The sequence below is a fragment of the Budorcas taxicolor genome, chromosome 13, assembly GCF_023091745.1.
Source record: "Budorcas taxicolor isolate Tak-1 chromosome 13, Takin1.1, whole genome shotgun sequence".
NCBI classification, from domain to species: domain Eukaryota; kingdom Metazoa; phylum Chordata; class Mammalia; order Artiodactyla; family Bovidae; genus Budorcas; species Budorcas taxicolor.
In genome coordinates, this window is record NC_068922.1 from 51634836 (window position 1) to 51661121 (window position 26286).

The window sequence follows — 26286 nt, forward strand, 5'->3', positions numbered from 1 at the left end:
TGAAAATAAAACTTCTGTCTGTGAAACTGTGAAGGAAAAAGAAATTTGTGCTAGTTTTTTTTTTTTTTTTGTCACACCTCATACACCTACAGCCACAGTGCATGACAAGTGCTTGGTTAAGATGGAAAAGGTATTAAATTTGTACAAGAAGGTATTTTGAGAAAGGGACCAGATTCACATAATTTTTACTATAGTATATTGTTATAATAGTTCTATTTTATTATTAGTTATTGTTGTTAATCTGCTATGTACCTAATTTATAAATTAAACTTCATAATAGGCGTGTATGTATAGGGAAAACACAGTATATGTAGAGTTTGGTATTATCCTCACCAAGAGGAGCTTGGCAGGCTACAATCCAAAGGGTCACAAAGAGCCAGACATGACTGAGCACACAGCACACTCAGTTACAGGTATCCAACTGGGGATCTTGGAACATATCCCCCAGGGAAAAGCGGGGACAATTGTATCTTGCTTGTGAGGTAATCACAGGAAAACCATCTGGAGACTAGGGAAGAGACTCAGGGAAGGGAAAGCAGTCGATGGAGCATCCATTTTCAAGCAAGTTATGACTATGGGCAATTAGAGCTTAATCCTGGGGTACCCTGAGAAATTCTGTGGGACACATGTCTCTGAGTCATCCCACGTGATGAGTAAAAAGCTGGGCAACGACTTACGCAACAACTCCCTTCACTCACTGAGGGCTTCCAGTGGACATTAATTCCCTAGCACTTCCAGCCTGCTGACACGGATGGTGGCCAGCATGCAAGGAAATGGTAAGTGCCAACAAGCAACACCAGGGTCTGCTAAATCATCAAAAAGTCTTTTGAAAAGTTTGAATATAGCATGTTTTTCCTCTGCTTAAATTTTTTTTTTTTTTCTGTAGAAGAATCCAAAATTGTTGTTGTAACTTACAGGTTTCTATACACCAGATACCAGCTCCTTTCCCAAGAAGTTTGATCTCTAGCTATACTGAACCACAGTCTAACTATCCCCTCGGAAGCAGCTGAATCCTGCCAAACCCCCGGTTCTTTGCATTTGTTATTTTCTCTACCTATAATGTTCTTTTCTTACTCTCTTCCTAGGAAACCCTTTGAAGGCAGAGTGATTAGGAATATGGGCCTTGTAGAAAAAGTTAGAATCGAAACTTAGTTCTAACAGTGCTAGTATTTGCTTAGTGGGAAATGCATGATGACAGGATATAGAGAAGAGAGTGTAAAATTGAGCAGCCTTGAGTTTTTTAAAAGAAGGTGCAACATTAGAAAATAAATTAAAGAGGTTCAAGAAAGCCAGAGGAGATTTATTATCTAAGCTGTGATGTTACCCTTTAATGTTTCTTCATTAAATTGTAAAAGAAATATAATTAAATTGTCAAAGGAAAACTATCTACTCTGATACTTGAGCAACTTATTTGAGCAAGTTCCTTAACCTTTCTGAAGTTTGGTTTCTTCAGCTGGAAAATGGAGAGAACTATACAAAGGCCTGAAATATAGGAGGTGAGGATCATTGGGGGCCATCTTGGTGGTTGGCTACAACAAAGAATGACATGAAAGGTGCTTAAAATGTAGTATTATTTTTTAAATAGCTTTTAATTATCACTCATCATTTAGACCCTCCTACACAAACATCACTTCTAGTGAGAAGCCTCCCAGATCACCACAGGTAGTTATGCAACAGCTTTGCCAAAAGAATCAAAATTGAATCTGTTCAGGCTTTTATTATTTTTCATGTTCAAGATTGTGATTAGTGGCTCTGAGGGTAGGGGAATCAATATTTCAGGTAAGGACTCATAGCTGGTCCAGGCCTTCATACTTCTTCCTGTTCCTACAGCCCCAACACCTTCTAAATAAATGAAAAAATAAAAATAAATTAGACTCATGAAAATTAAAACATTCTGTTGCATAAAAGATATCCCTTAAGAAAGTAAAAATGAAACCCTCAGAGCTGGGAGAAAAAGTTCCCAGTGCATACATATAGGAAACAAATTATATTCAAAATACTTTAAAAAATTCCTTTCACTCAGTAATAAAATATATCAACTTAATTTTAAAAAGAGGACAAAATACTTAAAAGTCACTTCACAACAGAAGACATTCAGATGGTAAATAAGAACATGAAAAGGTGCCCAACAGCATTATCATTTGCTGTTGTTCAGTCGCCGAGTCCTGTCTGACTCTTCACAACCCCACGAACAGCAGCACGCCAGGCTTCCCTGTCCTTCACTATTTCCCGGAGTTTGCCCAAGTTCATGTGCTTTGAATAGGTGATGCCATTCAACCATCTCATGCTTTGTAATCCCCTTCTCCTTCTGCCTTCAATCTTACCCAGCAGCAGGGTCTTTTCCAATGAGTCAACTGTTCAGGTAGCCAAAGTATTGGAGCTTCACCTTCAGCATCAGTCCTTCCAAAGAGTATTCAGGATTGATTCTCTTTAGGATTGACTGGTTTGAGCTCCTTGCTTTCCAAAGGACTCTCAAGAGTCTTCTCCAGCACCCCAGCTTGAAAGCATCAATTCTTTGGCCCTCTGCCTTCTTTATTGTCTGGCTCTCACATCTGTACACAACTACTGGAAAGACCATAGCCTTGACTATATGGACCTCTGTCAGCAAAGTGATGTCTTTGCTTTTCACACTGTCGAGGTTTGCCATAGCTTTCCTGCCGAGAAGCAATCGTCTTTTATTTCATGGCTGCAGTCACTGACTATGCTAAAACCTTTTACTGTGTGGATCCTAACAAACTTTAGACAACTCTTAAAGAGATAGGAACACCAGACCATCTTACCTGTCTCCTGAGAAACCTGTATGCAGGTCAAGAAGCAATAGTGAGAACCTTGTATGGAACGATTGACTGGCTCAGGATTGAGAAAGGAGTACAACAAGGCTGTTTATTGTCACTCTGGTTATTTAATTTACATGCAGAGCACATCATGTGAAATGCCAGGCTAAATGAATTACAAGCTGGAGACGACATTACTGCAAGAAATATCAACAACCTCAGATATGTGGATGATACCACTCTAATGGCAGACAGTGAAGAGGAACTAAATAGCCTCTTGATGAGGGTTAAGGAGGAGAGTGAAAAAGTCCACTTAAAACTCAATATTAAAAAAAACTAAGATCATGGCATCTGGTCCCATCACTTCATGGCAAATAGAAGGGGAAAAGGGGGAAGCAGTGACAGAGTTCCTTTTCTTGAGCATTATCATCAGGGAAATACAAATTAAAACTGTTATCCCACTGTATATCCAGGAGAATGAAAGTTAAAATTGTTACCACCAAGTGTTGGTGAGAATATGGAACAACTGGAATTCTCCTGCACTGCAAGTAGGAATGTAAACTGAAAACAATTTGGAAAACTGGTTGATTGTTTCTTATGAAGCTAAATATACATGTACCATATGACCTAGCACTTTTACTCCTAAGTGTTTATCCTAGAAAACTGAAAATATATGGTCATGCAAAGACTTATACACAAGTTTATCGGACTTCAAACATAGTAGCTTCAAATTGGAAACAACTCAAATGCCCATCTACCACTAAATAGATACACAAATAATGTTTTGTCCAACCTATGGAAAATTACTCATTGGTAAAAAGGAACAAACTACTGATATGTATAACAAAATGAATGAATCTCCAAATCATTACACTGATTTCATTTATATAAATTTGAAGAGTAGACAAAACTAATCTATGGCCATTAAAATCAAATCAATAATTGTTTGGGGCCAAGATGGGGGATTTGACTGCAAAGCGGCCTCAGGGAACTTTTCTATGGTCATGGAAATGTCTGATATCCTAGTTGGGGGGGGGGCAATAATTCTAGAACTGTAAACATTTGTTAAAACTTATTAACTATACAGTATTTTATTATCCATTTTATTGTAAAAAATATTTTTGGAGAAAAACTTTTAAGACCCTCTTAAGTGGATAACATATATTGTCTCAGATCATTTATGAGTAGGGTTGCCAGATTTAGCAAGTAAAAAACACGTTGTCCAGTTAAATTTGAATTATATCTAATTGCTTATGCACATGTAAATTGATGGAAAAGAAAATAGAACATGTACTTTAAAAATATATTATTCATAGGAAATAAAAGATATCTAAATTATACACTTTTATATTTTTCTGACCCTTTGGTTCCCTTTAGTATTTCCTTGTTTCGTGGAATTTGCTTGTAAAATTCCTTGTGCACATAATCTATGTTCATTTTCTTTGTATCAAGCTTCTACAATGGTCACATCTAACTTCTTTAGATTTTTTTGTTTATTGAATATTCATTAATGAAAAAATATAATCAGCAGTAGCATTATGAGACAATATACTAGGGTGTGATCACTCACCTAGAGCCAGACATCCTGGAATGTGAAGTCAAGTGGACCTTAGAAAGCATCACTACGAACAAAGCTATGGAGGTGATGGAATTCCAGTTGAGCTATTTCAAATCCTGGAAGATGATGCTGTGAAAGTGCTGCACTCAATATGCCAGCAAATGTGGAAAACTCAGCAGTGGCCACAGGCCTGGAAAAGGTCAGTTTTCATTCCAATCCCAAAGAAAGGCAATGCCAAAAAATGCTCAAACTACTGCACAATTGCACTCATCTCACACGCTGCTGCTGCTGCTGCTAAGTCACTTCAGTTGTGTCTGACTCTGTGTGACCCCACAGATGGCAGCCCACCAGGCTCCACCGTCCCTGGGATTCTCCAGGCAAGAACAATGGAGTGGGTTGCCATTTCCTTCTCCAATGCATGAAAGTGAAAAGTGAAAATGAAGTCTCTCAGTCGTGCCCGACTCTTAGCGACCTCATGGACTGCAGCCTACCAGGCTCCTCCATCCATGGGATTTTCCAGGCAAGAGTACTGGAGTGGGTTGCCATTATACTCAAAATTCTCCAAGCCAGGCTTCAGCAATACGTGAACCATGAACTTCCAGCTGTTCAAGCTGGTTTTAGAAAAGGCAGAGGAACCAGAGATCAAATTGCCAACATCCACTGGATCATGGAAAAAGCAAGAGAGTTCCAGAAAAACATCTATTTCTGCTTTATTGACTATGCCAAAGCCTTCGACTGTGTGGATCACAATAAACTGGAAAATTCTGCAAGAGATGGGAATTCCAGACCACCTGACCTGCATCTTGAGAAACAGATGGTTTCTCAACAGACTGGTTCTTGAGAAACAGATGGTTTCTCAACAGACTGGTTCTCAAATAGGAAAAGGAGTACGTCAAGACTATATTGTCATCTTGCTTATTTAACTTCTATGCAGAGTATATCATGAGAAACGCTGGGCTAGAAGAAGCACAAGCTGGAATCAAGATTGCCAGGAGAAATATCAATAACCTCAAATATGCAGATGACACCACCCTTATGGCAGAAAGTGAAGAGGAACTAAAAAGCCTCTTGATGAAAGTGAAAGAGGAGAGTGAAAAAAGTTGGCTTAAAGCTCAACAATCAGAAAACGAAGATCATGGCATCTGGTCCCATCACTTCATGGGAAATAGATGGGGAAACAGTGGAAACTGTTAGGGACCAAACGACGGTCTCTAGGACCTGAGTCATGTTTCCCAAAAAGAGACAGGATATGCGCTCATCCTGCCTGGCCAATCATGTAACGCCAGCTATTCCGGTAACTGAGACAAAGAACTGCCTGTATATAAGCCGCCATACTCCTTTGTTCGGGGCTCTTGTCGGATTCCTTTGTGTGGGATGAGACTTGAGCCCTAGCGTGCTAGAGATAAACTCCCTTCTTGTTTTTGCATTACTGTGGTGGACTTGCTCTCTCGGTCGGTTCGGAGATACGGGCTCGGAGCATAACATTTGGGGGCTCGTCCGGGATCTCCGTCCCGCTGGGGAGGACAACTCTCCTGGTAGAAGGGAGTAACCTCGTTAAGAGATAAGAGCTCTGAGCACCGGTGCTAATGTTGCAGAAGCCCAGATTAAGTCCGGGGCCCAGTTTCGTGCTGGGGAGGCATCTGGGTGTAAAGTGCAGAGGTAAGCCCAGCGTAAGGCCAGGGCCCGGTTTCGTGCTGGGGAGGCGGCTGGCTCTGGTTACTAGATTAAGCCCAGCGTAAGGCCGGGGCCTGGTTTCGTGCTGGGGAGGCAGCTGACTCTGTGAACATCCTGCAGGTAAGATTGAGTACATTGTTGGTGGCCACCTTGTGTTTGTTATCTGTTTGTCTATTCGTGGTGTCTGCGGTGCTCTTTGTGTGCTCTGTTGGCTCCCAGTGTACTTTTCTGTGATCATGGGACAAACAACTTCTACTCCTTTATCTCTTATGATTAACCACTTCTCTGATTTCAAGTCTAGAGTACAAAATCTATCATTGCTGGTGAAGAAAAGCAAGTTAGTAACTTTTTGTTCTGCCGAGTGGCCTGTTTTTGATGTCAGCTGGCCACAAGAAGGCACCTTCAGCCTGCCTACTATTCGAGTGGTCAGAGAGAAGGTGCTCGCCCCCTACACTTTAGGACACCCAGCCAGACCAAACTCCATACATTTTGGTCTGACAGGACCTGGTGGAAAACCCCCTGGCCTGGCTAAAACCTTTTGTTTTTCAGCCCCTCACTTCCCTTCCCTCTTCCCCACCCTTGCTTCCACAGGTTCCACAGGTTTCATCAGGAAAAGCCAGAAAGAAAACCAAGCCTTCAGCTCCTCCCAGAAAAAGGGGCCCAGCCTAGGGAACTCGGGGAAAGGCAAAAAAACAAAAATGGCCAGCATAGCGGAAGAAGACCCGGGGGTTCCCTCCTCCACCGTTCATGCATTTCCGGTCTGGGCGGGGCCAGCCAGAGAGGGTAGAAAACGGACATATCAGTATTGGCCCTTCTCCACTAGTGATTTGTACAATTGGAAAACCCAGACTCCCTCCTCTGAAAAACCGCAGGGTCTTGTTGATCTTTTAGAGTCTATCCTGTTTACTCACAATCCCACTTGAGATGATTGTCAGCAACTGTTACAGGTACTTTTTACTACAGAGCAGCGCAAATGGATCCTGTCAGAAGCCCGGAAAAATTGTGCCAGGGGTGGATGGGAGGCCCACAATACAGCCTAACCTCATTGAGGAGGGGTTGCCCTTGGTGCGACCCAACTGGGACTTCGAACGCGCTAAAGGTAAGGAGCGTCTCCGAGTGTACCGTCAGACTCTCGTGGCTGGCCTTAGAGCGGCCGCCAGAAAGCCAACTAAATTGGCCAAAATAAATTCAGTGAGACAAGAGCCAAATGAGAGCCCAGCAGCCTTCCTGAAAAGGATAATGGAAGCTTTTAGACAGTATACCCCTATGGACCCACAGGCAGATGAGTCATGAGCGGCAGTTATGTTAGCATTTATAAATCAAGCAGCCCCCAATATTAGAAAAAAGTTACAAAAGATAGAGAGATTAAGTAAACAATCCTTGCAAGATCTAGTGAGGGCAGCTGAGAGAGTTTTTAATCATAGAGAGACCCCAGAAGAGAGAGAGGACCATGTTAAAAGAAAAGAAAAAAAAAATTTAGAGCTGAAAAAAAACGTAAAAATCAAACAGAGCTGGCCCAGATATTTTTTGCTGGGGTTAAAAACAAAAACAGGTTCCAGAAAGGAAAAAAATTGGACTCAAAAACTGAAAAAAAAAAAACGACAAGGCGTAAGCTTGAGAAAAACCAATGTGCGTTTTGTAAAGAGTCTGGACATTGGAAAGATAAATGCCCCAAGAAAAATCTAAAAGAGGGGCCCAAGAACCCCAAGAATGAGACTCCCTCTCCAGACAGTCATATCCTCTATGTGGGTGAGGATAGCGACTAGGGGGATCAGGGCTCGAAGCCCCTCCCCAAGTCCTGGGTAACTATAAATGTGGAGGGAAAACCGGTTGGCTTCATGGTGGATACGGGAGCTCAATACTCAGTCTTAAACCAAAAAGATAGACCCATGTCTAAGAAAAGTAACTGGGTGCAGGGAGCAACCGGGACTAAGCGATATGGATGGACTACAAAACGGCACGTGAACTTGGGGGCCCACCAAGTGACCCATTCCTTTCTGGTGATACCTGAGTGTCCAGTGCCCTTGCTGGGAAGAGATTTACTGTCTAAAGTAAATGCCCAAGTTCATTTCGACCACGGGCAAGTGTCAGTTTTAGATGGAACCGGGCATCCTCTTCAGGTCTTGTCTCTGGCATTAAAAGATAAATACAGACTGTACTTGCCAAAGGCCCCAGCGACAATAAGTCCAGAAGTACAGCCATGGGTTCGGAGATACCCTCAGGCCTGGGCTGAAACAGCAGGAATGGGACTGGCCAAACAGAGGCCCCCTATCATTGTGGAACTAAAAGCCAGTGCCTCACCAGTGAGAGTGCGACAATATCCCATGAGTCAAGAGGCTCGGCAAGGAATTACTCCTCACATACAACGCCTCATAGACGCTAGGGTCTTGAGAAGGTGCCGGTCCCCATGGAACACTCCCCTGTTGCCTGTGAAAAAGCCTGGGGGAACTGATTCTAGACCGGTTCAAGATCTACGAAAAGTCAACAAATGGGTAAATGATATTCATCCTATGGTTCCTAACCCTTATACATTGCTAAGCAACTTGCCTCCAAACTACATTTGGTACACTGTTATAGATTTAAAAGATGCCTTTTTCAGTTTGCCTCTTGCCCCCGCAAGCCAAGAGATCTTTGCCTTTGAATGGCAGGAAGACGGTGGTCAGACCCCTGTGCAGCTGACATGGACTCGCTTACCACAGGGTTTCAAAAACTCGCCCACGTTTTTTAACGAGGCCCTGGACGAAGACCTCCGTGAGTATCGGGTTGAACACCCTACCGTTGTTTTATTACAATATGTTGATGACCTTATGCTGGCAGCGGCTACAGAAAAAGAGTGCCAAGAGGCAACAGGTGACCTTCTCCAAACCTTGGGGACTTTAGGTTACAGGGCGAGTGCCAAAAAGGCCCAGATTGCCAAGCAAGAGGTTACATACCTCGGTTATAAGATAAAACAGGGCCAGAGGTGGCTAACACAGGCTATAAAAAAAACCATCCTCCAGATCCCTGAGCCGGCTAACCCTAGACAAGTGAAAAAATTTCTGTAAACTGTGGGATATTGCCGGTTATGGATCTTGGGGTTTGCAGAAAAGGCCAGGCCCCTATATAAAGGGACCAAAGAAAGCAAGGACTGAAAATGGACTGAGCCAATGAAAGAGGCCTTCCAAGAGCTCAGGCGAGCCTTGCTAGAAGCTCCTGCCCTTGCCCTCCCTGATCCATCTAAGCCTTTCCAATTATTTGTAGATGAAAAGCGGAGGATAAAAAAAGGGGTACTAACACAGAGATGGGGACCATGAAAGCGACCTGTAGCTTACCTTTCCAAGAGACTGGACCCAGTGGCAGCCAGATGGCCACCTTGCCTCCGTATCATCGCGGCCACCACGCTCTTAGTCCACAATGCTAATAAACTGACTTATGGACACAGACTCTTGGTCTACACTCCTCATGCCATAGAGAGAGTTTTAAAGCAACCCCCAGGTAAATGGATTTCTAATGCCCGCTTGACGCACTACCAGGCCTTGCTACTTGACACCCCACGGATTCATTTCCAAACGCCCTGCACTCTAAATCCGGCCACTCTTTTGCCCAATCCAGAGGAAAATAGCCCCCTCCATGATTGTGATGAGATACTGGCCAGGGTAACAGCAATGCGAAAAGACTTAACCGATACTCCACTGGATAACAGTGAGCTAAAATGGTTCACAGATGGCAGCAGTTATGTAAAAGATGGACAGAGACGGGCGGGAGCCGCAGTAGTAGATGACTCTGGACAGACGATATGGGCAGAGGCCCTTCCCCCGGATACCTCAACACAAAAGGCAGAGTTAATTGCCCTGATTCAAGCATTAGAGAGAGCCAAAGAAAAAAAAATAACTATTTTCACTGACAGTCACTATGCTTTTGGCACGGTACACATCCAGGGCCCAATATATCGGGAACGGGGGTTTTTAACAGCTGAAGGAAAAGAAATTAAAAACTTGCCTGAAATCCGTAGACTTTTAGAGGCTGTACAGATGCCTCGGGCTGTGTCAATAGTACACGTACCTGGACATCAGAAGGGTGACAGCCCCCCGACACGAAGAAATCGTGCCGCAGACCTGGCAGCTCGAAAAGTAGCTGATAAAGATTTCATCACCCCTGTGTTGGCGATCGGACTTCTACCTCCAGATATGGGAACTCTGCCCCCAGCCCCTGAGTATTCATCCACAGACCTTGCTTGGATCCAAAAACACACCAACCTTCAAAAAGGTGAAGATGGATGGTACCGAGACTCAGACAGCTACTTGATATTCCCTGCTCAGTTGGGACGGCAACTATGTGAGCATTTACACTTGTCTACTCATCTGGAAAAAAAAAGACTCTGATGCTCTTTCAAACTGCGCGCCTGCGATTTCCCCGGCACCAGACAACTGTAAAGAACATAGTGCATGCTTATAAGGCGTGTCAACAGATGAGGCCAGGAAAAGGACAACATGCAGGACTGAGGTATCGGGGAAAAGGACCAGGGCAACACTGGGAAATAGATTTCACCGAGGAAAGGCCGGGCAAATATGGTTACCGGTCCTTGTTAGTGTTGGTGCATACCTTCTCAGGGTGGGTGGAGGCTTTTCCTACAAAGGGAAAAACCGCGATGATAGTGGCAAAAAAAAACAAAAAAAAATAGTTCCCAGGTTTGGCCTGCCAGTGACCATCGGCTCTGATAATGGACCTGCTTTTGTGAGTCAAATAGTTCAGAGCCTTGCCCTAGCCCTGGGGACTAAATGAAAGTTACATTGTAAATACAGTCCACAGAGCTCAGGGCAAGTAAAAAAAATAAATCAGACTCTAAAAGAAACTTTAACTAAATTGGCTATAGAGACTGGCGGGGACTGGGTGACCCTCCTTCCCTTCGCCCTCTTCCGTGCGCGTAATACTCCTTATCAACTTAATCTGACCCCATTTAAAATTCTGTATGGGAGACCTCCCCCTGTATGTCCAATATTTAAAGAAAAGAAACTACCGCCTCCCACGTTGGGATAATTCCAAGAGGCCTTGATGGCCTTAAGCAAGGTGCACTCTCGTGTCTGAAAACTGCTCCAGGAAATACATGTGGGTTAAAATAAGGGAACTATTCCCTCACATGACATTGGCCCAGGAGATTGGGTATGGGTCAAAAGGCACCAAACCAAGGCACTGGAACCCAAATAAAAGGGTCCTTATGTTGTTCTTCTTACCACCCCAACTGCCCTAAAGGTCGACAGTATTGGGCCTTGGGTGCATTGCAACCACGTACGCCCAGCTGCTTCAGCAGAGCAGAAAGGCGCTAAAAAAAATGGAAAGCATCTCTGCACCCATCCAACCCCCTGAGGCTAAAGCTTCAAAGGCGCCAACAGGACCAGGACAGCTCGGCTGGGCCGTCTTGTGGATGACCCAGTTACTCTGCTCTGGAGCTGCCAGCATGAACCCGCATCAACCCGTCAAAATCACCTGGAAGCTGCAAAACAGACTAACACGTGAGATGCTTAACTCCACCACCGCAATACATCCACCAAATACTTGGTGGCCAGACTTATACTTTGACCTTAAGCCGGTGGTAAATGTACCCTGGAAGAGGGGCAAGCTCCCAAATCATGCATTCTGGGCATGTCCAGGTGTGCCCAGGCATAACTAAAAGATCTGTGGGGAGATACAGAGAAGACTCTGTGCTGCCCTAAAAAAGAGTGTTGTTTTTATGCTGATCACACAAAAATAGTTTAAAAAATCTATGGCCAAAGTAAGAGAGGGACTAGCCCAACATAAACGAGAACGTGAGGCTCAACAAGGATGGTTTGAGTCTTGGTTTCAACAATCCCCTTGGTTGACCACCCTAATCTCCACCTTGCTGGGACCCCTGCTAATACTTCTGATGCTTACCTTTGGCCCATGTATTATCAATAGACTTATAGCCTTTGTAAAGGAACGCATAAATACAGTACAGCTGTTTGTGCTTCGACAACAATATCAAACTGTGTCTCAGGACCAAGAGGAAGATTCCCCTATATGATCTAAGGACAGGGGGGAATGTTAGGGACCAAACGACGGTCTCTAGGACCTGAGTCATGCTTCCCAAAAAGAGACAGGATATGCGCTCATCCTGCCTGGCCAATCATGTAACGCCAGCTATTCCGGTAACTGAGACAAAGAACTGCCTGTATATAAGCCGCCATACTCCTTTGTTCGGGGCTCTTGTCGGATTCCCTTGTGTGGGATGAGACTTGAGCCCTAGCGCGCTAGAGATAAACTCCCTTCTTGTTTTTGCATTACTGTGGTGGACTTGCTCTCTCGGTCGGTTCGGAGATACGGGCTCGGAGCATAACAGAAACAGTGTCAGACTTTATTTTGGGGGGCTCCAAAATCACTGCAGATGGTGACTGCAGCCATGAAATTAAAAGATGCTTACTCCTTGGAAGGAAAGTTATGACCAACCTAGATAGTATATTGAAAAGCAGAGACATTACTTTGCCAACAAAGGTCCGTCTAGTCAAGGCTATGGTTTTTCCTGTGGTCATGTATGGATGTGAGAGTTGGACTGTGAAGAAGCCTGAGCGCCGAAGAATTGATGCTTTTGAACTGTGGTGTTGGAGAAGACTCTTGAGAGTCCCTTGGACTGCAAGGAGATCTAACCAGTCCATCCTAAAGGAGATCAGCCCTGGGATTTCTTTGGAAGGACTGATGCTAAAGCTGAAACTCCAATACTTTGGCCACCTCATGCGAAGAGTTGACTCATTGAAAAAGACTCTGATGCTGGGAGGGATTGGGGGCAGGAGGAAAAGAGGACGACAGAGGATGAGATGGCTGGATGACTTCACTGACTCAATGGACGTGTTTGGGTGAACTCTGGAAATTGGTGATGGACAGGGAGGCCTGGTGTGCTGTGGTTCATGGGGTCGCAAAGAGTCAGACACAACTGAGTGACTGAACTGAACTGAACTGAAAGCTATCAAATTCTTCATGAGATGAAATCCATTTGAAAAGGTAGTCATGCAAGGACTATAATAATTATCCACTTCAAGTCAGGATTTCTTTTCCAGTCTCCTTTAAAAACACTTTTGATACTTAAAGGGATAAAATCTTTACTAATCATTCCTTTAGTGCATTCTACAATTCCTATAAGCAATGGAGTGCTTCAACAGCAGTAGTTTCTCTTTCCATAATCTATTGCTAAACAGATATTATACACTATGATCAAGAGGTAACTAAGTTTCCTTATGAATTACTATTAAAGTCAATTAAGAATTTGAGGGGCATTTTCTTTAGAATTGAAATATTCTTTACTTTAAGAAAGTAAAAAAAATTAAAGAAAAACTGAGGAGTCTCCATTTATTAAAGCAAGCTAACAATTTTTTGAATGCAAGAGAAATGAAAAATACTGAATGCTAATAAAATCACAAAAATCCCTCAGTTGTTCAGTTGGAACACTGTATATGCCTGATTTAAGAGGACAATTTCATGACAAATACATCAAAGTCAACAGGAAAGACATCAGATATTCTTTGAGCAGCAGCATGCAGTATATGAGGCAGATAGCCAAATGGCTTCCAAAAAAACATTTGTGTTTTACTTCAACTTTGAATAAACAATGTTTGCATCTTTATGCAAACATCTGCCATCATTTGTATCATCTCCACCAAAAGCAGTACTATTTTCCTCTTTAACTCCTAATTCAAAAGGAAAGAGTTTTTTCCTCTGCAAAAATTTGCTCTTGTTTCTGAAGTCTCATCTGGAAGAGTCTTTACTAAAAATAACCTTACAAGTGAGCCTTTTCACAAGAAAGGTATTGCACAAGTGAATTTCTCTGCATTGTCATTGCTTGAATCCATAAAAAACATGAGGCATTTAGGGCTTTGATAATCACTGAAGTAGTAAACTGAGTTATTACATTTTAAATTATTGCAGTAGGTGTTGTCCTGGCATTTGACATTTTGCTTCCAGTTTTGGAATTAGAAAATACTGGTAGCAATACATTCAAAGAGTCATTCAAGCTGAAAGACTGATGACAGTATACAATGTGAGAGGCTGCTACAACTTCTGCTGTGATTATTTTATGTTCTTCATCTAGATTTCTCATAATCAAAACTTTATTTTATCACTTTCTATGATTCAAGTTGAAGAAATCATGCATCTTTTATGATTAGCTGTTATTATATGCTGGTTTATGTCAGACTTTCTATCATTTTCAATATTGAATGAACATTTACATACCCCACAGAGAACTTCAAGAGGTTTTCCCTCACTTGATAATGTCCACTGTTCAGAAAATTTATCTTGAAATTCACACTTGCATTTTGGTATTTAGAGGTTTAATATAGAAAATTAAAAAAGAGGTAATTCAACTTATTTTCAACAAGGGTGACAAGACAACTTAATGGGAAAAGAAATAGTTCTGAGACAACTAGATAGCCACAAGCAAAAGAATGAAGCTGAACCTCTACCTCACATCAAATACAAAATTTCCATATCAAACGGATGAAATACTTATATATAAGAGCCAAAACTACTAACTCAGAAGAAAATGTCAGGGATTAAATCCCTGGATTAGGCAATGGTTTCTTAGATATGACACCAAAGCACAAGCAAAAAAACACAAAATAGATGAATTCGATATCAACAAAATTAAAAATTATGTGGTTCACAGGACACCATCAGAGATGTGAAAAGACAACCCACAGAGTGTGAGAAAAATTTTGCAAACTGTAGATCTAATAAGGGACTTGTATTTAGGATAAATAAAAAATTGTGTTCTGTGCTTAGTCACTCAGTTTTGTACCACTCTTTGCAACCCCATGGACTGTGGCCCGGTAGGCTCCTCTGTTCACGTTGATTCTCCAACGCAAGAATACTGAAGTTGGTTGCCATGCCCTCCTACAGGGAATCTTCCCAACCCAGGGACAGAACCCAGATCTCCCACATTGCAGGCAGATTCTTTACCATCTGAGTTACCAGAGTGGGGCTGTAAGTGGTACAACTGCTTTGGAAAACAGTTTGAAAATTCTTCCAAAGGTAAATAAAATTACCCAGCAATTCCACTCCTAAGTTATATTCCCAGGAGCGTTGAAATCATATACCCACCAAGAAACTTGTACATGAATGTTCACAGCAGCATTCGCTAAAAAAAATTTAAAAAATGAAAAGAACCCAAATGTCCATCAATTGATAAATGGATAAGAAAGATGTGATAACCATGTAATAAGAGTATTATTCAACCATAGAAATGAAACCCTTGTACATACTACAACACGAATGAGCCTTGCAAACACTATGCTAAATGAAGAGTTGAACACAAAGGACTACATACTGTATGATTTCATTTATGTGAAACGTTCAAAATAGGCAAATCCAGAGACAGACAGAGAAATTAGTGGTTGCCTAATGTTGGGATAGTTGGGAAGAAATGGAAAATGACGACTAAAAGGTATAGGGTTTCTTTTTGGAGAGCTGGAAATGTTCTAAAATGATCGTGGTACAGCTAAAATGATTGCACAGCTTTGTGAATAAACCGATTGCATTGTAAAACAAAAAACACTGACACTAGTGACCAACGCAAAAATTGAAAAAGTTGTATTTAATAAATCTAATGTTTGCATCATTGCATCTGTAGCAAGGTCCAAACTCGTACGTGGGAATTGGGTCACGAAAGGGTTAGGAACTTGAATTTACGAAAAGCAAATTGAACTCAAAGGTGAACGGTCTGCCTACAAAGAAGCACTGCACTTGTAAGGAACAGTTTCGCTTAACAAAGTCATAACGGATTTTATACAATGTTTTGGGAAGCTTGCTTTCAGGGATTGGCGGTATTTCAGAAACGTGAGCGTACAGCGACTGAGTTCCAGTTTCCTCAGCACGGTTATTAGAGTAACGCTGCCGAGAATCTACTAAACCTTTAGAAGCCTGGTCCCCGCAGTGAGGCACTTGCTGATTGGTTGTCGCCTAGAAGCATGGAGCTGTCAATGATTGGCTGAGGCTGACATTGATTTAGGCTGACTTTGATTTAGCAACTTTCAGAAGCCTAGTAGGTACTGGAGTGAAACTGTTGTTGAGTGGCTGATTTTCAGAAGCCACTGGAGTGAGGCTGTTGCTGATTGGTTGGTTTGCAGAGTCAGTGTACTGGTGTGAAGTGATTTCTTGTTCAGGACTTGGAACTTAAGCCAGAAAATCTTTTCCTTTCTTGAATATGAAAAACAAGTACTTTTAATTTCTAGTTCCTTCTTTTGGTGTTCCCTCAGCCAATCTCGTTGGAGAAACCATAGAGATTGACCAAATCTTTTATTTGTAGAGGAAGGACTTTCAGCTAGTAATTTAAGATCAAAATACTGTAGCAGAAAGAAGTGTTAAAGAGTGAAAATGTTAGTCGCTCAGTCCTGTCGGACTCTGCGAACCCATGGGCTGTAGCCCGCCGGGCTCCTCTCACCAAGGGATTCTCCAGGCAAGAATACTTGAGTGGGTTGCCATTTCCTTCTCGAGGGTATGTTCCCAACTCAGGAACGGAACCCAGGTCTCCCACATTGCAGGCAGATTCTTTACTGCCTGAACCACAAGGGAAGCCCAATTGACTGTAAAAAGACGAATATAGGACATTTAGGGCATCCTGACAAAGTCAGTATATGACGCAGGCCAAAATCATCAAATATATCCCATATATATATAATGCCTGGAAACTCTGTCAATTATACATAAGACTGAGGTTCGGTGGGATTTGCTTTCTTACACATGGCCCTGCGGTCGGAAACGGGTCGACTTAGAATCTGAACTGTAAAAGGCAGGGATCCTCTGGGCCCCTGTGAACCCCTAACGTCTGTGCAAGGCTAGGCGCGCATTGCCAACCCGAGGTCGGCTAGAAATCGGCTGAATGTTTGAAGGGAGGATGCGTAGTTGATTAGCAGCGGGTGTAGAAACTGCAGCAAGGTACACTCCTGGGAGCCCGGGATAGGCGATCCGAGCACCCAAGCCGCATTCGAGTCTGCCCCCGCGCCGGCGAGGTGCAGCAGCTTCTGAAGGTTCTGCAGGAGGCCGTAGGCGGCTGAGCGGGGCGGGGCGGAACGAGGCCCCGCCCCTGGGAGCGCCTCTGTGCGTGGCTGGCAGCGCCGCAGAGTCCGACTCCACGATACGGAGCCTGAAGACAGGGCAGAGCGGCGGCGTGGTAGCCTTAACTCTGGGCAACCGCGCTCGCAGCATCCGACACAACCGCCTCGAAGCTTAAGGAGGACTGGGCCCTGCGGCCCTGTGCCCGCCCCCTACCCACTGCAGACGCCCACATCCGCGCCCTTTGCGCGCGTCGGGCTCCGCCCCCGCCGTGCTCCTGCACGCTGCGCCCCCCGCCCACCCGGCACGCCCAGCCGCCCCGCCTGGCAGAAGAGGGCCTGAAGCCGCCCCTCAGGCTTGAGCGACCCTCGCAGCGGCTCGGTCCTCCTCCGCTGTCGACTGCAATGGACGCGTATCCCCCGCACCGGGTGGGGCTGACCCGGGCGCGCTCCCTCGGCGGCCCTGGCCGAGGGTCGCCCTCCGTCAGGTACAGCGGGACGAGGCCTCAAAGGGGCGGGCGAGGGGTTGCGGGCTGTTGGGGTCTGACGACGCCGCTCGCCGAAGGGCGTGGTCCGATATGGCTTCCTAGCGGACGGTTTTTCCCTGAACAGTTTCCTGAGGAACGTTTCCCGAGGAACGGCGCCTGGTGCCGAGGCTCCCACAATGGCTTCCTTGTCGACAACCCCACAACGGATCCCCTGTGAAGATCCCCCTGCTATGACATCCCCACCCCCACAGAACATTTCACCCTGAAAAGATTCACTTATCGAGGACCCGCACAGTGGCTGATTAACTCGCTTGCCTTCCCCGTAGAATATTTCTCCCAGAAATGGCCATCATTGGAGACGTCCCCTCACAATAGCTCCCCTGTATAGAACCCCATATTGGTTTACCTAGAAATGGCTGACCTGCCTTGCTCCCCTGAAGGAGCAGGTCTTGTTCAGAACCTTTCCTTTGCATTGCGTCTGCCCCGTCCCTCCCCCCTACACAAACACCCACCCGGACCGCATCTTCCATGCTGCGCGTTTCCGCACTTCCCCCTGCCCTGGCCCGAGTCGCTCCCTCACTCCATGATGAGGAGCTCAGATTGAGGAGAGGTGGAGGTCATTAGGGGCGCAGGAGGCAAAAACTGCGTAGGGAAAGGGGGCCAGAATCCCCGAAAGCTGCGGACCCCAGGCCACAGAACCTAGAGATAAAGGCCCCGGGGTGCCTCAGTCTAGGGAGGGTCCCCACTACCTTTCTGTGTATGAAGATTTATTTCTACTCTCTGCTCCCTGTGCCTTTGGGACTGACCTTAATAGTCTTGGTGTCGTTTGTGATGGAACTGGGTTGGGGCCGTCAGCGAAGTGCCGATGATGGAATAATGGAGGGCTTGTGGCAGAGACCGTTGAGAAGAGGAAGAGAGAGAAATGAGCTTTGGTTCTGCTAAATTGTCTTTAAACCAGAAGAGGGTTTTTGTTTGTTTTGTTTGCTTTTTCTCGATTCTAGCTCTTTAGCAAAGCAAATATAGTGTTCCTTTGAAAGAAGGTTCTCAACTTACCTGTGAAAACAGTCTTTCCTATATCTTTGTTACGGTATTTAAGGCATTGTATTTTAAAATTTTTGCTCGAAAATGTTTTTTATCCCTTGGTTTTTATTTTAACTCCACCAGATTAGTGACGAATAAGAGCTAAATCTTAGAATCATGTCTTTCTCATACTTACTGAGATTCCTTCTTCCACCCCAGCTACTAACGCATGTTTGTTGAATAAAGAATAGAGGAGGTGGGACTAGATACCCTTGGTTTCATTTGGGAATCTTAATTGCTTCTGATTTGGCTGGTGACAGGTGACATAGTTGGATTCCTTTTCTGCTCTTCAGTGGAATTCCATTGGGCTTCACGGTTCCAATTGTTTAGCTGCTTATGGTAACCATCTCTAGTCTGTTTTAACGTTTCTGGCAGCCAGTTTCACTGTTACAAAGTATTTGAATGTTGAATACAATAGAAACTGCACTGGGTACTTAGAACTTGGGCAGCAACCCTTTAAATCCAAGGCCTTTGTAGACTTGGGGTTTGTCCCTATCATCTTGAGCTTTGAAGTCTGGAGTCTTTTAAGGAAAAAAGAGCTTCCCAGTAAAATCCATCTCTAAAATAACTGCTTCCTTCCTTGCTTCTGGTAGCATGGCAGCATGCTTTTTTTTTTTTTTTTTTGTAAGTATTTTTTTGTTTTGTTTTATTAAAAACAGTAATGTTCGCTAACTTTACTAATCATATTCAAATTTCGAATTTTCCGCCATGTGGTTTGAGTGAAACTTGTTAGTCTTGGGACAAGGATAGTACCAGGTACCTCAAGGCCTGGTGTTTGTATACTTTTGGTAAAAGAAATTTGGTGAAAGTTTCCCTCCTTTCCCTGCCGTTTTTAACTGAACATACTTTTCTTACTCATTCAGTCAAGCCTTTCCCTGATAATGACACTGAATGTTCCTACCAGGTTTGTTCTCAGTACTTGGCTATCACCCATATTTGGGCTTCTTTGCTACACTCGACTCCTGAGTGATTAAAGAGGCAAGCCTAACTGGTGAAGTTACATTCCTAAAGACCCATAGATGGTACTTTGCAAGTGAGTGGCACTATTCTAGCAATGGAGTTAATCTTCACAGACTAGGAATAGAGATCACGAGTTAAAATATTGTTGCTTAGATCTGGAAGCTACTCATGGTAGTCATCAGTGCTGTCCATCAAATATCTTGGGTTTCTGTTTCTTGGGCACATGGTACAGTTGTACTTGCTTCCCCCCTTGAAGTTGAGTATGGCCTTGTTAGTTGCTTTTGGTTAGTGAAATGTGCACAGGAATGATGTGTATCCCTTCATGGTAAAAGCTTCTGGTGTATAACTTGCCACTCTCTTTCCCTCTCTTTTGGTGATTGTGTGCTCCAGATGGTGACTAGTCTTAATCTGGGAACCAGAACTAGCTTCCAGGTGACCTATCTTTGACATGTAGACTGAGCAAGAAATAAGCCTATTTTCAAGCCACTGAGATTTTGGAGTTACTAAAATAACTGAAGTGAAAGTCAGTCATGTTTGACTATACAGTCCGTGGAATTCTCCAGACCAGAATACTGGAGTGGTTAGCCTTTCCCTTCTCCAGGGGATCTTCCCAACCCCGGGATCAAATCCAGGTCTCTTGCATTGGAGGTGGATTCTTTACCAGCTGAGCCACAAGGGAAGCCCAAGAATACTGGAGTGGGTAGCCTATCCCTTTTACAGCAAATCTTACCCAACCAGGAATGGAACGCGGGTCTCCTGCATTGCAGGAGGACTCTTTACCAGCAAAATAACTATCTTTGTACTAAGGAACCAATGGAAGTAGTTGAAATATGCTTTCCTACTTAAGATCTTTTCCTGCAGAGGACTCTGATCCTGCTTTGGACTTGTTTAACAGTTTAAATTTCACTGCCTCTTTATGCAAATTCCAACATACACTGTGCTGGATGTTGTGAATTCAGACAGATAAGACAGGTGTCTGCCCTCCAAAAGCTTCTTTGTAAGTGGAGAGAGATAAAAACAGTAAAAATCATAATACAGAATGGTGAGAAATAAGTCTCAGGGATGAAATAGGACTGAAGGAACAATGTTAGAAGGCATAGGCAGTTTTGAGACTCAGCAGTTGAAAGAATGGAGTTGCCAGTTACTCATATTGGAAACACTGGTATAAGAGTAGGCTTGTGGAAAAAGGGTTCAATTTAGGCCTTGTTCATTTTGAGTTTCCTAATTGATATCAAAGTGGAGATACTGCATTAGCAGTTGGATATATTAGTCTGGAATTCAGGAGAGATATTGGAACTGGAAATACCACTCATATTACTGATGACTCCAAGTTTGTTTTTTTTTAACTTATAAGACTGGATAGAAACCCAGGGAGTAAATGTAGATAGAGAAGAGGACCAGCATCCAAACTCTGGGATTTCCTGTGTAGAAAAGACAGTGTACCAGTGTCTTCCAGATTTTGAGGGAAAATGGATTCCTACCTCCTGAGATAAGGGAAGAATCAAGGACAGTCATGGTCTAATGGTAAATGTTAGCACAGACAATTAGATTTGGTAATACGGAGGTTATTGATGACCTTGACAAAACAGTTTTGGTGTAGTGGATTCAGGAGAAACTAGGAGAGGAAGACAGTGAGTAAAGAGTTATAGTGATGTTATTTCAAGGATTGTTAAAGGGAGAGCAGAGTAATAAGGCTGTGGCTGGAGGAGCATGAAATGTTAGAGTTCTTTTTGTTTTTAGGTGGGCAGATAGCATGTTTGTAAGTTAACAGGATGTTGGAGTACAGAGAAGCAAATTGATGATTAAGAGAGAGAAGGGAGAATTGCAGGGGTGAAGTCCTTGAGTAGAAAGAGGGAATGGAGTCTAGGATATAAATGGATATGTTGGCTCAAGCTAGATAGATACGTGGACAATGGTTCATCTGTGGTGATTCTACTGCCCCAAGTACTGGTGCATTGTTAGCTTGGTAGTGGGACAGAGTGGAAGTTCTCTTCTTATTACTTCATATTCTCAGTTAAATAAGAAGGAAGGTCTTCAGCCAAAAATGAAGAGTGAGAGAGGTGTTGGAAGTTTGAGGAGAAAGCAGGTGTGAAATTCATCCAGGAGAGTGGGGGAAAATGAGATGAATAAGGAAATATTTTTGGATTGCCACATAGCACCAAGTGCCCATTTGGTTAAATTTAAGATGAGACCCAGTTACCATGTTGAATGTTTTACCTTAAGATGTATTAAGCTCCTTGGATGTGGGCAGTCGGGGAGGGAGTGGCAGAGGTAAGATAGAGCAGTGGTCTCCAATCTTTTTGGCACCAGGGCTGGTTTCAAAGAAGACCAGAGTTGAGGGTGGGGAGAATGGTTTTGGAATGATTTAAGTGCAGTAGGTTTCGAGCTCCAGTAATGCTAGCAGTTGGAGAGTGGTGATTAATACACATGAGGCTTCACTTGCTCACAACTCTTGCTGTGCAGCCTGGTTCCTAACAAGCCATAGACCAGTACTGGTTTGTCATCCAGAGGTTGGAGACCCCTAGGATAGAGGACATCATTGGAAGATAGGAGTAAAGGAACTGGGAGGTAAGGATCGTAGAAGGTCAGTGCGAATTGAGATCATGATGAATTAAGTTGGGAGTAGTAATAGCAAAGAGACAGGATCCAGAAGCCAAAATCTTGAGGGAATGTGGAGGACTGAGTGACCTATTGTAGATGTCTGTAACAAGAAGTGGTTATTATTTGTTGGGATGAACAAATCCAGTATAAAATACAGTTTCTCAAAAAGTCTGTGTTTCCAGATTAAAACAACCTTCCAAAAATCCAGCACAATTAATTTAAAAATATGCATGCATGGCATAGCATCATGACATTTTTGAGCACTATAAAGAGAAAAAAAGATATCTACAAATCACATAGAGTCAGGAACCATAAGATTTGGATGCTAGAGGATAATGGAGCAAATAGTGTTTACTAAAAGAAAATGGATTCCCACTCAGAATCCTGTATCCAGCCAAATTCTCAGGCAGGTGAGGGAAGGATAAAAACATTTCACACATGTAAGATCTCATAGTTTGATTTTCCATGCACCCTTTATCAGTCACTGAATGGGGTGCTTTAGCCAAAGGTCTGACCAAGGAGCTCCTGTGCTGGAGTTCTATACCATGTATAGGTGAGATTACTTCCTTGTTAAAGGCTCATAAGAAAGGGCCTTCTTTGTTGGCTCCTGGAAATTACCAAAGAGTTGGGACCATTTTTTGGTTGCCATTTCCCATATTGCTTGCCTTAGTGCTTAGGTCAGTGTCTGGCACATAGTCAGTACTCAATAAATGTGAACTGCTGTTGTTAGCTATTGTGAAACACTGCTTGCACTAATTATTTGTTGAATGAATAGAGAATAATTATAGGTGAAACTGTGGGCTATTTGGGTGTTCAGAGAATGAAGACTCACAGTTGTAAGCTAAATGGTGGGAAAGTGGTTAATCATAGTGATGTTCTATTGAGAGGGCTTAAGTAAAGCCTCCCAGAGGCAGATTATCTCTTCAGGTGATGTTTATTGGCCAGTACCCATGGTTCTCTTTTGGGTTTACAGATCTACAGAAACATTGTCCCTGCCTTTGTTGGTGTTCAGTCACTCAGTTGTATCTGACTTTTTGCGACCTCATGGACTGAGACACAACAGCCTTCGCCATCTCCCAGAGATTACTCAGATTCATATCCATTGAGTCAGTGATGCCATCCAACCATCTCATCCTCTATGATATATAGTGTTCTCCTTCTCCTCCTGCCTTATCTTTCCCAGCATCAGGGTCTTTTCCAGTGAGTCGGCTCTTTGCATCAAGTGGCCAAAGTATTGGAGCTTCAGCTTCAACTCAGTCCTTCCAGTGGATATTCAGGATTGATTTCCTTTAGGATTAACTGATTTGATCTCCTTGCAGCCCAACAGACTGTCAAAGAGTCTTCTCCAACACCGCAGTTTGAAAGCATCAGTTCTTCAATGCTCATCCTTCTTTATGGTCCAATTCTGACATCTGTACATGACTACTGGAAAAACCATAGCTTTGACTATACCAACCTTTGTTGGCAAAGTAATGTTTCTGCTTTTTAGTATGCTGACTAGATTTGTTATAGCTTTTCTTTCAAGGAGCAAGCATCTTTTAATTTCATGGCTGCAGTCACTGTCCTCAGTGATTTTGGAGCCCAAGAAAATAAAAATTTTCACTGTCCCTGCCTTAGGAGAACTCAAAATGCAGAGCAAGATATGACCTTGTATGTATGAAGATGTGAAGTTTCACCTTCAGTGTACTTACTGGGATGCTGGCCAGGGAGGCTTGGTTTGGTGCTTGTAGAAGTAAAAAGGGTTTGCTTACTTATTTTTTTATGACCTTATTTCTGAACCAGGGGTGGAGGACTATATATGGATTTCACCCAGCTCTTAGAAAGTAGGGCCTTCCCAGGAAAACTTGTAAACTGAAATGGCATAAAGTGAAGAAACAATTACTTTAAAACACATCTTGCTAACAGAGGCACAAAATAAATCAGGATGAAGCAGAGATGCTCACAGACACGGTTCAAAGCTGTTGCTGAGATGCTGAGTGTAGTTACCAGAAACGAGCTTGGCAGTGCCACTCTTATTGCTCCACTGTAAAACAGATGGTGGCTATCTCTGTTTTTCATCTTTTTTTCATAAAAGCAAAGACCCTCTTCAAATTTCTTTCAGTTACTGAAAAACGGGTAGGTCTTTTGTAAAAGCGACATTTTGAAAAGCAAGCCTCTGTCTGCTTGTTTTCACATAGGTTTGGGATGACTGTGTTGTTGCATCAATAGGGCACAGTATTTTAACAGTGTTTCCTAGCTCTTGGGCTCTTCTGTGATGTTCTGAGTTTTGGAGATGGGGAGTTAATGAGATGCAGATGCCCTCAAGAGTTCTACAGTTTACATGTTGTTTTTGTGCCCTGAAATTAAGAAGAAAAGAAAAAGCAGTTTGTGACTTGGGTATTTAAAACTGTTATCTGTAATTTGGGGCTTCATTGGTGGCTCAGTGGTAAAGAATCCGCCTGCCAGTACAGGATATGTGGGTTTGATCCCTGGACCAGGAAAATCCCCTGGAGAAGGAATGGCAACCCACTTCAGTATTCTTCCCTGGAAAAATCCCATGGACAGAGGAGGAGCCTGGCAGGCTACAGTCCCTGGGATCACAAAAGAGTTAGACATGACTTAGTGACTAAACAACATCTGTGATTTTGAACCCTGGTGAGGGAATGTTAGCTAATTTTGTTTTAAGCTGCTTCTTTGAAATAATATTTATAGGCGAGTTGCAAATATGGTATATAGTGTTCCTATATGACCTTTACCCTGCTTCCTCTAATGTTGACATGGTGCATTTATCAAAGCTAAGAAATTAATATTTGTATTTCATATTAGTTTACTAAGTAAATTTTTGTTTACTTGGAGTTTATTACTCCAAACTTCATTTGGATTGGCCCAGTTTTTCCACTAATGTCTTTTTTTCTATTCCAAGATTCAGGTCAGGACTCAACATTGCATTTATATTTTGGCATGCTTTTAATAGTCAAAGAAATGCGGGAAAGTAATTGTGGATGCCTTCTGAATGAAGACCTGTGAACTTACTTTCCAAAGAGCAGATTGTGTGTGGAAATGCTCAGAGAAGGCCGGAGAAAAAGAAAAAAAATGGAAAACAATATATTCTTTCAGTAAAGCATAGTGATAGACTTTGAGATACCATTTTTCCATTTGTGGTGAGTGGAAAAGGCAATGGCACCCCACTCTAGTACTCTTGCCTGGAAAATCCCGTGGACAGAGGAGCCTGGTAGGCTGCAGTCCATGGGGTTGCTAAGAGTCGGACACGACTGAGCGACTTCACTTTCACTTTTCTCTTTCATGCATTGGAAAAGGAAATGGCAACCCACTCCAGTGTTCTTGCCTGGAGAATCCCAGAGACGGGGGGAGCCTGGTGGGCTGCCATCTATGGGGTCGCACAGAGTTGGACACGACTGAAGCGACTTAGCAGCAGCAGCAGCATTTTCTGAAGTTCTTATATTTGGTTTGTAGAGAGTCTTCTATACCCCAATTTGTGAAATGGGTCTAGACATGAATTGCAGTTGGGTGCAAGTTTTAACCATTTTAGATAAGGTGACCTATCTGTTGTGGTTCAGTCACTCAGTCGTGTCTGCTCTTTGTGATTTCATGGACTGAAGCACGCCAGGCTTCTCTGTCCTTCACCATCTCCCAGAGCTTGCTTAAACTCATGTCCATTGAGTCGGTGATGCCATGCAACCATCTCGTCCTCTGTCATCCCCTTTTCCTCCTGCCTTCTATCTTTCTCAGCATCAAGGCCTTTTCCAGTGAATTGGCTCTTTGCATCAGATGGCCAAAGTATTAGAGCTTCAGCTTCAGCATCAATTCTTCCAATGAATATTCAGGACTGATTTCCTTCAGGATTGACTGGTTTGATCTCCTTGCAGTCCAAGGGACTCTCAAGACTCTTCTCCAGCACCACAGTTCAAAAGCATCAATCCTATCAGGACCTATTAGGAACTGTATTTGGCAGCTGGTAAAAGATAGTTAACAATAATGACTTAACTTTGAGGTTTAGTCTCTCTTGCAAAAGATGTCTGTTTAGAGGAGGGCGGGCTACTCCTAGTATGAAGTCATCAGGGAACCAGCCTCTTCTGTGTCTGTATTTAGCAAATGGATTCCATTTTTTCTGTAGCTCC

At 43.2% G+C, this 26286-nt stretch overlaps 1 protein-coding gene across 1 annotated transcript in view; it reads left to right on the plus strand.

Annotated features, from left to right (window-relative positions):
* The first annotated feature begins 17444 nt into the window (after window positions 1-17444).
* The window catches only part of DNAAF9 (dynein axonemal assembly factor 9), a 169592-nt gene continuing 160750 nt past the window's right edge, over window positions 17445-26286 (plus strand). Inside the window, exon 1 of the mRNA XM_052650925.1 lies at window positions 17445-17527. Coding sequence (XP_052506885.1) covers window positions 17445-17527 — 83 coding nt within the window. The remainder of the gene's footprint in view (window positions 17528-26286) is intronic.